Here is a 13100-nt window from a genome sequence, read left to right on the forward strand (position 1 = left end):
TACATAAGGTGCTATCTGGAAAAGCATTCTTAACATCGGAGGGATTTCTATTAACTATACTGTACTTTCCTTCTATGAGAAAAATCTTCATATTTTTTTCTCACTATTATATAAATTTGGTCAGTCATTAAATTGATTTGTTTTACTGTAAGAAAAAAACAAATTGCTGCTGCTGTCTTCACTGCTGTACTGTTTAAACACAGAATCAATTTCCTTTTCTGTTTCGCCAAACAATTTCAGATCAAACATAAATAACATGTGGCTGATCTTCGGTCCATTCTTTTCCAGTTGGTATCCCATCTTCGTCTCTCTTAGTACAGGTGTCAATGGTATGCAATGGACGCTTTGCAATGAAATAAAAGAGCAGACGAAAGAGGTGTATATGAAGAGACAAACTGCTCCTGAAATCTAGACTGAATGGTAGGAACCTGTTCTCAGCCATCAATTTATAGGCAGTTGCTGTAATTCGATACAGTACAGCTTTTGTAGGATGGACACAAGAAAAAAATGAAAAAGTTGGATAGAGACATACAGCAACTGTTAGTCAAGTATTCAGCACTTCACCTAAATTCTACTGTGTTCAGGCTGTATATCATAAGGAAGAAAGGAGTAAATGGGCTGACTGCGATTGAAGAATGTGCCGGAGGAGAGCTTAGAAGTATTCACCACAACTTGGCTAACAATCATGAAATGTTATTCACATCAGTGGCGAAAGAGGAAGATCTGGATAAAGGTTCATTGGAAGATAAGTAGAAGGACATGGAAAGAATGAAAACAGAAAAGTTGACTGAGTTAGTAAGAATGAAACTTCATGGTCAGTTTGAGTGAGATACTAAGGCACAAAATGTCAGGACACATGGAATTTTTTGTCTAAGGGTGACTTGAAAAAAGAACAGAAAGTCTTATATTTGCTGCTCAGGAACAGGTACTAAATACAAAGGCAGAATATGCTTGTTACTAAATATAAATATATTTGTTTGTAGGCATATATATTTTTTAAAGAGTCTAAATTATAGTTTTATTTAAGATGAAACCATGACATGTTCTATTACTCTAGATTAGAGTAGGGTTAGGAGTAGTAGTACCTAAGGAATGATTCCACACTCTCCAAATTGGAGTATTACCACTGGATGGTGTTTTGTGCCATATCCAGAATGGTTAGGAAGAGTACAGCTGTAGTTGATAGACAGATAAAAAAAAAAAAGCTAGAAAGGGTTAAGAAACATCTTAAGTTAATCAATTTTAACTTAGTGGCATGAAGTTGGGGCAAACACCTTGGCCAACAGTATCTGAGGCAGTTTAGCATTATGGCCATGGCAAATACTACTTAACCCATAGATTGAACTCTGACATATACTACCACTTCAGGTGATAGTGGATTTGGGGATAATGGTAACTAAAGAGTAACTCTAAACCCCACCACTAATTTGGATCATACTCTGGACTGGATACATTTTAAGCTCATACTCATGCCTCAGTTGTTTCATAATAGTAATATTTATCTTCATTGAAAAAAAAAAGAATATAGAGATTTAATGCGTGTGTTACCTTATTAGGTAACACATGCATTAAATCTCTTTAACAGTTTAAATCTTTTAACAGTTTTCTTTTTAATCTCTAAAGATTACTAAATATTTTAATCATTAAAATGAAATTATTTATTTATTTATTAAAATTAGGGTTTCATGAAAATGTTTATTTCTTTTTTTAAAGATGATGAAAACATTTAATAAAAATCTAAAAACTAAAGATAAATAACTACCACAAATTCAGTTATAAATTTGTTTCGAACTTAATAAAACTGAAATGATTGCAATAATATAGTTGATCTCCTCGACTTTCAAGGTCATGGTTAAAAGCAAAGTTAAGTCAATAATAAAGATACATAAAAGTAGCGTTTGTATCAAGAAGTTTTAGAATTAGTAAAAGATATGTTTATGTTGACAAAACGATTTTCTTTTTCCATTGAATTTCTTAAATTCCATTACTATTTAGATAACTTAATATTTTTCCCTTTTATTTATTTGTTTATATGAATAGACTTTAACATTGTTTCTATGCTTTAAGTAGTATTCGGAGTAGGATTTGGATTTGAACAGATTATTGAACAGATTGTGATGAACGTTCACAAAAGAAATTCCTCCAAAGTTTATACTTATTCAAAAATGTTGTTTAATGTAATAATTAGCAGATAAGAAACACTGTTTGCAAAGAATCGTGCTTATGATTTTGTGTTTCAGTTACCTTCCCTTCCCCTACATACCTCTGGACATCCAATGGCCGCATCATAACCAGATGAAATTAAAACCAGCTGTGGATCAAACTGAAATATGCAATGAGTCACAACATATCACCAACGACAAAAATCAAAATAGAAAACACATTGACCTTTGCAACTGGTCTTCAGACAAGCTGAAATTCATGCAAAATGTAAAACAAAATTAAAAACAGTAACAAATATAAAGTTATTTTACAACTAGGAAGAATGAAATATAATCGTTAGTCATAAACTCGCAATAATTATTCAGGTTGAGCAGTTTATGCTAATCTTAGTTGAAAACACCAAGGATTTAATCATTTAGTGTAAGTTAAGAGGTAACAGGAGTAAATCTTAACTTTTATCTTTAATCATTTCATTTCTCTACAATAGTCAGGTGCAATTTTTGTTCCGAAACCTTGATAATTAACAGATTTCTCATATTGCTAAATACTGAACTTGAATTAAAATGAACTTTGAAACATTTGTAAATTGGCTTTATAGAATACAGATGGTCATAAAACACTGGTCACCATCACATGTCCTAATTAGACATTCCATAATAATTTTTTAACTGATACTCATTTACCAAATTGATTTTCTAGAAAAATTTCTTATTATAAAACATGATGAACAAAATTAGGTGTTAAAACCCTACTCTGAGTAAATAAACAAATTATATATCAGATGACAGAGAATGTATTAATGCATACTAAATAATCTGAGGACAAATATTAACTGTTGTGGCCCTAGATTATAAACGAAGATGCAAACAGCAAGTTTAGGTTGAAAAAATATATTTTGCAAGATTGTGAAATACAAAGGTTGTCGGTACCTTCAGACTGCAAAGTTAGTCTGTAGTCTTGCGTTAGATCACAATATTCCCCTCCCTCATGAGTATTAATCTTGTGGTTTATATAATGGTTAGCAGAGTCCATTAAGCATGAATAGTTAAGTCTCCATAAAACTCCTCTTCCCAAGCCTTTTATTCCGCAGGGGGTACATAGTAATTTTCATTTTTGAATCGATGTTTAAAGGAGTTATGCTTGGGGTGGTTTGATATTAAAAGTGTCATATATCATCCCAATGATCTATTCTTCTTTGTGAGGTGCATGGTTTGGATCACTCAACCAGTGCTTTCTTAGTTGATTGAGGTGTCTTTTATGTGTGAATTTACGACCTTGAACAATGCATACCATATTTACAAGTCTTCTGTCAATAGTGCCCAGTTCCCAGAAAGACGTGTTATTTTTGTAAGTCTTGTAGAAAAATTTTTTCCCTGGAGCATAGTGTTTCTTAGGCACAATTGAGGTTCTTAATTTTGTTTGTTTTAGTCACAGTTTTTTGAAGACGGGTCTTATCTTCTGCTGGCACATAGTCTCCAATGGAATTATTATTGCTGATGGTGTGTTAAGATTAGTTGTGATCCTATAAATATGTAGAAACTGCTGTAATGGCGTTTAATGTAATGTGCTGCATGCTTTTCTATAGATTTGTTTTAAAGTGTCATGAAGTGTTCAGCCATGATACTGGTGAGTCATGACATGATTAATTTGGAACATCTTACAAAACTCAGTAAAATCTGTGGATGTAAATTGTTTTATTAAGCAGCTGGCAACTCCAAACTACCAAACTAGGTGAATAATTCATGCATGAAATTATTAACTACCCTTGTAGTGAGTCTCTTACATCTGAAAACTGCTGGCTATTTTGTATTGCTGTCTACCACAATTAGGTAATATCAATCCTCCAGTGGTCCTATGAATTCTATATGTATTTGCTTTGCCATCAAAGCACAATCCTTGCATGATTTGACCATGTTTTTGATATCTTTCGTCAATACACGTAACAATGCATGGTTCTCTTCATTCTGATAATACAGGGTGACCTATATGAAAATTCTTTGGTATTCTTTTTTGTAATGCTTTTGCTATGATTACTTCTGACTGTACAGCAAGACGTCATCGTACATAGACACATTTTTTGGTATTTATTTGTGATTTTCTGTTTTGTAGCACTAATAAATTCATCTTTTTGTGCTTTGTATTTAATTTCATGTAATGTGACTAGAACGTTTCTCATAGTATTGCACATCATGGTCATAATCTCACTATTGGAACATATGACAGCAATTACTGAGCCCTCAAAAGGTTTATTCTGTCTTGAAAAGTCTATCTGCATATGTGCGATCTGCTGAGTGGAAAAGTACTCTAATTTGAAATTATAATTCAATAAAAAACGTTCTGATGTCAATGTTTTTTTTTTGACCAGCTTGAAATTAGACAAGTGTCTTCACAGCAAAAAAAAGCAACACGGCAAGAGAGATAGGAACCTACTGAAATGTTACTTTGATGCTCTCAGTGAAATCATCCAAGCTCGGCAGCTAACAGGACTCAGCAGCAGCAGTACTTCAAACAACCCTTTTCAACACACTATCTTAATGTGATACCCACTTCACTTTATGCTACTGCCTGTCTTCCTATCTACAGGCAGTGACTCCTGCAGCATCCAGTACTCCAGTGGCTTCAAATTACTTCTGCAGCCTCCAGCACTTCCAGCTCCTGCACTCCTTGACGTCTGACTACCAGCTCTGATTCCCGTTAATGTCCAACTAGTTGTTCCAATGCAACTGACGTTTAGCTACCTGTTCCAGTGCCTACTGACGTCCGACTACCAGTTCCTGTACCCACTAACGTTCAACTACCCATACCAGTACCCACTGATGTCCAACCACCAATCTCAGTGCCTGCTGACGCCTGGTTACCAATTTCCAGCATCAGACCCCATCTATACAACTCTGATCAACTTAAGACACATCATCCTTCCTCAGGGATGCAAGAATTTCAACACCGTGAGATACCTGTTCTCACTTTGGCTGACCCTGATATCCATTGTCAAAATTTTATCTTTTTCTTGGAAAAAATAAAACACGATATCGTCTTTAACCGATCATCTATGTTTGTTATCCTTCTTTGCTCTTGTCGTTATCTCTTTGCTTTTGTGTCTACTTTATTATTAGTTGTATAGTCGATTGGCACCTTCAAACTTTCAGCTCTCTGCAACAGACCTGCCTCAGAAAATGTCAGTCTACTCCGTCTTACTCATCAAGAGATCATATTTCTTGTTTCCTTCGCTATTATTTCTCCTTTAGCTTTTGTTCAATTAGAAACTTCAGTGAAGGAGGGTTTAATTAGTCTGTTTCATGAGAAATCAACTGATTTCGATTCATTTAATACCAAAGCACAATGTCTATGCGAAATGATTTGGTGTATGTATTTAACAAATTAAACTGTTTGCTATTTTCCCCATAACTAAGGTCGTGGTGGGGGAGGTTATTCCAATGATAGAAGTGCTCCCAATAGAAAAAATATCTAATCTCTTTATTGGGGGAAAAAAAAAAAAAAAGAACTTCATATGTCACTTATACCTTGAATTAATATTTATTTACCACTAATCAAATATTTATTGAAATAAAAAATTTTAAAAAAATGAAGGAATTAATTACTTTGTGTCTCTTGTAAACTTGAAAGGAATTATTAAGCATTTGACTGTGAATAAAAAATGTTTAGCATTTTTAGCAAATCCTGATGTATAGTTTTGGAAACTATTTACAATTTTATAAAAAAAGATTAAAACAATGTTACCGTAACAAAATTAGTTCCAATTTTTTAAAACAATTTGGTTCAATTAATAATTTAATGATTAATAATTACATTTTTTAAAAATCCTCAGTAATAAAAAAGTAAATAATAAAGTAAATAAATAAAACGAAATAGCGCAATTCTTTAAAAAACAAAAACAAAATGAAAGTAAAATTATTCCCAGGTAATGCTGAATACATAAACATGTCACCATTAGTTAGCAACAGTTTAATTTGAGTAATGTATGAGATAAATTATGCAATCAAGATGAAACTTATGTTGTTATAATGCGATTTTATGAATAAAACCGCATTATAACAACGAAAGTTTCATCTTGATTGCATAATTTATCTCATACATTAAGTGAAAATAATTTATCTCATACATTAAGTGAAAGGACTAATTGAATAATTGATATCATTAGAATTCAGGTTTTGAAGACCAAAAGTAGTGAAGATGAGGTAAAAACAAGAAAAGTGTGATTACATAATGTAGTAGAATGCAGATGTGATTAGAATGTGTTGTTAAACATTTAATCTTAAAGAACACAACAAATGAGAAAAAGGTGGCATAAAAAAGAAATACAATGTTTTACTGCATTTTATTTATAACTTAAAATGTCTCATTCAATCTGAGACCAGGCTAGGTCATCCTGCTAGTATTCAAATGATGACAATAATATGCTGAATGAAACTGAATCTCAACTTTCTCATTGTGAAACTGAAACCACCAAGGTCATTCGAGGTTATTTATGGGATTGCAGCAGATATTCTACTTTTTGAATGAATTTGGCTTGTCATTGAAATAACAACTGGAATGACAAAAGTACTTAGAATTTCATGTCACTTCAGAAAACTTGAAAAACTCTTTAAAATGTTTGAAGCTGAGAAGAAAAAAATAGGTGAAAAAGAACAGAAGAATCATTTTAATTGGAATATCGAGAGCTGAAAGATTGTACCTTGTACCAGAGCCAGGGTCTGACAAGCTTTCATTTTGTAGAAATGGAACTTCTCCTTCCAATGCACTAAATAACCGTCTGTCTTGTAACGTCACTTGTTTGCCATTTGTACAGTGAAAACTCTCCTACTTCTCCAAGCGACCTGCTTTATATTACATTCGCCCACGTGAATCTCGCGAGATCTCATGAGACTGTTTCTGTTAAATATCGCAGACGATATCTTGGTTTCTCTTTTTCCTGTCCAACGTGCATGACACGCAGACACGTGGGCACTTCACAGGTAGGCCATTTATATGCCCATTTCTATTTTCTTCACATACCCCCTTATCTCACGATTACAGAGATGGCAGGGAAGTGGCACTCTCTTCCGTTGGGTGCTTCTTCGAACGGGGACTGTGCAGGCCTCTTGTTCACTTGCCCTCTGAAGGTCGAAGAACACTGCCTCCCCTCAGAGGCTACTAATATCGGATTCGCTGCTTGATGAGGATGGTGCAAACCAAAGCGATGGCCTACTGACCTCAGACCCAGAGTCGCTCCCATTGTCCAGTGGTGATTGCAACTGTTTTACTGGCCTCAGGTCCCTAACATGACTGACTGCTGATTCACCACATTGGTCACTTGGCCCCGTGTATATCTGTCAGTGGACCAGCTTCCCAGTGGCTTCACCCATACAGGATCCCCTGGTGCGTAGGCCCCCGTCTTTTCTCATTGGCAACTTCTCTGTTGGGGTAGATTCTCTTTCAATGCATCGGTTATCCACCGATAAGTGCACGCAGAGTCCGTGATAATATGTAGTACCTTGGCTTGCCAATGAAGCGCCAGGTAACTCCTTTCAATGTGGCATCAAGTTCGGGCAGGTTTATGTGCCTAGAATCATTTTCTGGACGAAGCCAACAGGTGTCTACGATAATGCCATCATCAACCGCAAGGGCAACTCCAAGGGCTAGTGAACTAGTGTCCACCCAGACGGTGAACTCGTTCCTGTTAATGCACCAGTTCTCTCGCACAGGGTCATCATGAGTCACCCTAGCCACAGTTTCTGTCAGCATGCTCAGGAGTGTGGCACTTTATCATCTCATCCCAATGATACGAATTGGCATGTTTTATGGCCGCCACTGCCACCTTAAGCTAACCACACACAGGGAAGTGGCCCACCAGCATCCACAAACAGAAAAAAGCTCTGACGAGTGATGTTGGATCAGACTTCCAAAACATCACCATCTTTCCTCCAGTAGAGCCCCTCCTTGCTACCGCTCATGCGCAGGCCAAGTACTTTTGCCCCATCTCGCAGACGCTCCAGTTATTTGCATGTCAGTCCGAAGTTCTCAAAGTGCTCTTTGACTGACTGGGCAGACATGAGGCTCTCATTTACAAAGATATCGTCGATGCAAGACGATGTTGCCCGATGCACAACCTCATGTTGTTGCCGGATCGCGTGCATAATTGCCGTCATAGTGCCTCGTGCCACGTTGAGACTGAACCCTAGTCTGGTCAGACAATAGCAAGTTCCTTTAACTTCCACAGTCTGAAATGGCCACAGCACTTTTCAATGCGTATCTGTAGGTAGGCCCTGCACAGGTCCAGAATTGCCATGTCTGACCCTTGCTGCTGCCACTCCCTTAATTTGAATGCAAAAACATCCGCCCCTGCCATGTACGGATCAACATGTTCATTAAGTCCACAGTAGTCCATGATGGGTCGCTCATTCTGCTTGCTATCTTGTAAGACAGTCCTCGAGGGGGGGGCGAGGGGAGATGATCCTTACTGACTTGATCATAAAGTATTATGGCTGGAGACATGTCAAGGTCCTGGACAGGAGTCTTCTGATGGTTCAATAGTGCTCTAGCAGCCCTATCGTGGCATAAGCATCTGCTGTTGACTGTGTTGTAGAGAAGTATCAATCTTACTGTCTTCATAGCTAAATCCACCACCCATTACTTTGTGGGTAATAGGCTGACAATTTGCATTTTCGTATACCTCAGTCTCTAAAAAAAAAAGATTTGTATTCTTGCGATTTGAATGGGGGTCATTCATTTGAGGATATTTCAATGAGTGTGCTATATATACAGAACCAGATTCTTAGCATGTTGCAAATGGTTTTAGCTTCCCCTGATTACATGAAGGCCACTTCTACTCATCCTACATGCAGGTCAGTGTACTAAGTAGCTTTTGCTCTGTATGTCTGCAAAGTCTACCATTACTTGTTGGAACGGAGATTTCGGTTCCATTAAAGGTTCTCTTGGCTGAGAGGGTGTTATTGTGTTGCAAATGCAGCATTGGGTTACAGTTTGCCTAATGCTGGCGTCCAGACTTGACCAGACCAATCGCTGCCTTGCATTTGCCAGAATACCATTTACTCCCTGATATGTGACACAGAATGATTCCAATACCTCCGCCTGTAGTTGTCAAGGTATCAAAATTCTATTTGCCTTGATTGTTACTGCTTCTAAGCAGTATAATTCCTTGCACATTGACCAAAATACCCAAGATACGGGTGAGAGGTTGTCTCTTGCTTCAGAAAAACTATTTGGAATCATGTCTGCTAAGGTCCGGCTTTCTTCATCAGTGGCTGCGGCGGTGCCAATCCTCTCCCATGTGATAGCTTTCAGCTTGGGATCATTTCCGTACATCGATGAGAATGAGAATGCGGCTGAGTAGAGTCCTTATGTGGGGTTCCTGCAGGATATCAAGATGCATAGTCGGGTGCTAAATTTAATTTTGCTTTATCTTGAATTTGTTCATCAGCATCTTTTCTTTAAAATTAAACGGGGTTTTTAATATTTTGTAAGGCCTGGTCTATAAATATTTTATCATTGGTAAATGATACACTATCACCAATAAATCCGGGTACCCAAATATAAACATTCAGCATGACTCTAGCCCATAGATAAAGGCTAAGGCTTCATCTTCCACTGGTGCATATTGAGATTTCGCCTCACTGTTTTGCTGTAGTCAGTTACTAATCCAGTTGCTTTATTCATTTCAAACATTCGAACGCCCTTTCCAATTTTCATCCACTATTATCCTCTTTGATTCCTGAAATAGGTGTTCCAGTGGATCATCCCAATAGAACTTCCTATTCTTTGTTTTCAACAATTCCAGGAAGGATGCCATCACCTTTACTTGGAAAAAAAGCATATGATATTTAATTCACAAGTTCAAACCAGGATCTGATGCCAGTAATACTTGTAGGTGTAGGGAAATGGAGAATAGTTTTTGTCATCCTCTTCATGGGCTTAATGTCTCTGCAGTGATTGATATACTCAGTTGTATGCCAGAATGAGGATTGTAAATGCAATGGATTTTTTGAGTCATATGAACCATGCTGTTGTCAAACTGACAAGTATATTCCATCACCTGACCTGAGGAGCCATTGAAGAGCCCGGCAGTTAGTGATGAATGTGATAGGATCTTGTGCAGCTGGGAACAGCAGTAGGCTGTGGCATCTATTCCATGCATCCAGGACCATCTTTCGCAGGCATCATGAACACTTGATGAAACAAAGACGATATATGGTGTGTTTCCTTCATCATGACATTGTTCAGCTTCCGTAAGCCTACTATTCACCTTGGGGGAACCATCTTTCTTTGGTGTCACAATTATCCTTGAACACGAGGTGGTGGGAGTGTCTACTGGTACAAGCTCTATTATTCCTAGAGCAACCTCTTTGTCCAGCTCTTTTTTAACTCTCTTCTTTTGGTGGTGGGGGACAGATATCGGCATGCATATAGTCATTGGCTTTGCACTTAGAGTAAATTTGATGTTTAGTGGTTTACCCTCCATCGACTGCAGTAGTTGATGAAGGCATGTGTTGAACGCACTAGATTTAAAGTAGATTGGTAACAATTGTTGAAGTTTGTGGTTGTTGGCTTGTATAGGCTTGAAAGGTATAGTTTCCAGCTTTGTTAAAGCTGGTGCTCTGTTTCCACCATCCTGGCAGAGCTGCTCTGTGACAACGATGCCAGGAAAATGAAAGGCAAAAGGCACAGATTTTTTAATGCAGTTTGCAACAAATAGAAACCGGACATCTTGTTCGATACATATACTGCTTTCCGTAGCTCTTTTGACCCCACCCTTATGCATAAAAATAAGACTCCCTTAATGTGTAGCTGGTTATTGGTTATACTTCTTATCCAGTGGGTGGTTGGTACCAAGTACTCATTTGGGTACCTAAGGCATCTTTGAATCTTGGACATGACCAAACAAGTCTAGGCCCCTGTATCTGCAAATGCTTGGACTGAGTAGGTGAGTGCACTTACAGGTTTCCTTGACAGCTGTCTGAAGATCACATGATTCTTGGACATATGTTTCTGCCCCTATTGCAAGAGATAGTTCAAGCGTGGGTCCTCTGAAATTGTTTCCCATCTCACTCAAGGTGAGGCACATTTATTGGCTACACACTGTTAGTCTTGTGAGTGAATCGATTCTTTGGAGAGCTGTTGGTAAACATAAATGACTTCTTGCCTCTTAGAATCTTACTCAAAGCCTTATTTTTGTCTCGTGCCATTTTCTGGCACACCTTCACATGTCCAGTTATTCCAGAAAATCAGCATTTTAATTTGAACATCAGACAATCCTTTTGGCTCATTGCTCCCCCCCCTCATTCTGGGTGTGAAGTTCTTTCACATTTCCTGCAGGTGTAGAGACTAGTTGACAACCAGGGAAGAGAACTGGTGACAACTGGAGGCACAGCGAACATCTCGGAAAGACGAGGAAAATAAAGGGGCAGGCAAGGTTAGCTACCCAAAATGCAGGTTCCAGTTGGAGCAACCCTACAATATTGCTACTAGCAATCAAGATCTAATATGCTCCAAGAGATCCCGAGAGGGGGGAGAGACTGATTCTTCAACAATGAATGGAAATGCCCAACCACACATGAAAGAATGCATTTGTGGGAGGTTGTGCAAAAACCAGCGAGGCTTAAAAATTCACCAAGGCCAGATGAAGTATTTGGAGGGAGAGATTCATAAGCAAAGTGCAGGTGCAAGACCTGGTAAAATGACAGGAGCAGAGCCAGAATTCATACCACAGAGCCCAGTTACTACAAGCTGAAGTTTCTTCTCCTTTAGGTATGGAGTTAAGAAAAAGAATCAAATGGCCACCTGCTAACAATAAAGAGGCCAAGCAGAATTTTAACTACGATATTTGCGAGTTATTACAACTAGCCAAGCAAGAAAGCATTCAAAATCAGTTGAAATATATGATCATGTAGCAGAATTAGCAGTAACCAAAATGAGAAATAGAGCTTACCTCGGATATGTCTGTTTTGGGTTGAGCGAAAGAGAGAGTTCCAAGATGGCGTCCATGGGCTTTTATTAGCGTTTACCCAATGTGATTATCGTTGAATCACGTCTGCTCTCACGCGATTATGCAAATATGTCGTTCCCGGCCGCTATAAAAGCAGGACACTGGAAAGGAGAGCACGGTGGAAAGGTGATTCTGGCGAGTAGATTGTGCTTGTTACGACCCACGTGTCTGCGAGAAGCGAGTTTTTGTTCCATCTGTTTTTAGTTGTATTTTTTTTTTTGTTTTGCCTACTACATTTTTGTTTCAGATCACAATTATAACTGGCATGTATCCAAAAGTTTTGGTTATGTATTTTAACTTTAGGTTGACCTGCAGTATCGGATAACAGGTCGAGGGTAGTAAGAACCCCAAAATCGACAATGAAAACAGCATTCATCACTAATGACCACCTAAATGCATTCAAATGTATTTTGTCCAGAAGCCATGTCCTCTGAGTAGTTTATTTCTTGTCCACATTTTTTTTTTTTTTTTTTAACAAAGGAGTCACCACTTATCAAGGCCTGGAGGCCACTCGAGGATAAGGGTAAATGAGTGTAAAATTGTCAATGTACAATATCGTAGTAATCGTTTGTAGTGGAAATTTGGTAAATTGGATTACTTAAGAGGACAACTCATCAAGAACTTGTTCACGGACTTGAAGACGATCAAATTGTAGTCAATTGGAAAGCAGGTAAATGAAAGAGAGTTCCAAAGGCATGCAGTTCTAAGAAAGAAGCTTTGGTCATGGAATCTATGTTTAAGTTTAGACACAGATAAAGAATGGGGGAAATTATTGATAGTAGTTTTAGCTAGATGAGGGTTTTTTGTGAAAGTTTGGTGAGAGGAGACCACAGATTGGAGCTCAGATGAGCACCTGCCATGAAAATAATGATAACGTAGAGACAGGCTCACAATGTCTCTTATGGGAAAGAGGTTGCAAGGAAGAGAAAAGAGCATC

General features: G+C 37.7%; 1 protein-coding gene across 1 annotated transcript in view; it reads right to left on the reverse strand.

Moving 5' to 3' along the window:
• The window catches only part of LOC145278212 (polyamine deacetylase HDAC10-like), a 222075-nt gene that overhangs the window by 11403 nt on the left and 197572 nt on the right, over positions 1–13100 (reverse strand). Inside the window, exon 11 of the mRNA XM_080130499.1 lies at positions 2264–2323. Within this exon, the coding sequence (XP_079986625.1) occupies positions 2264–2323 (60 nt within the window). The remainder of the gene's footprint in view (positions 1–2263; positions 2324–13100) is intronic.

Source organism: Euprymna scolopes, chromosome 6 (genome assembly GCF_053919585.1).
Source record: "Euprymna scolopes isolate OS-2025 chromosome 6, ASM5391958v1, whole genome shotgun sequence".
Taxonomy (NCBI): domain Eukaryota; kingdom Metazoa; phylum Mollusca; class Cephalopoda; order Sepiida; family Sepiolidae; genus Euprymna; species Euprymna scolopes.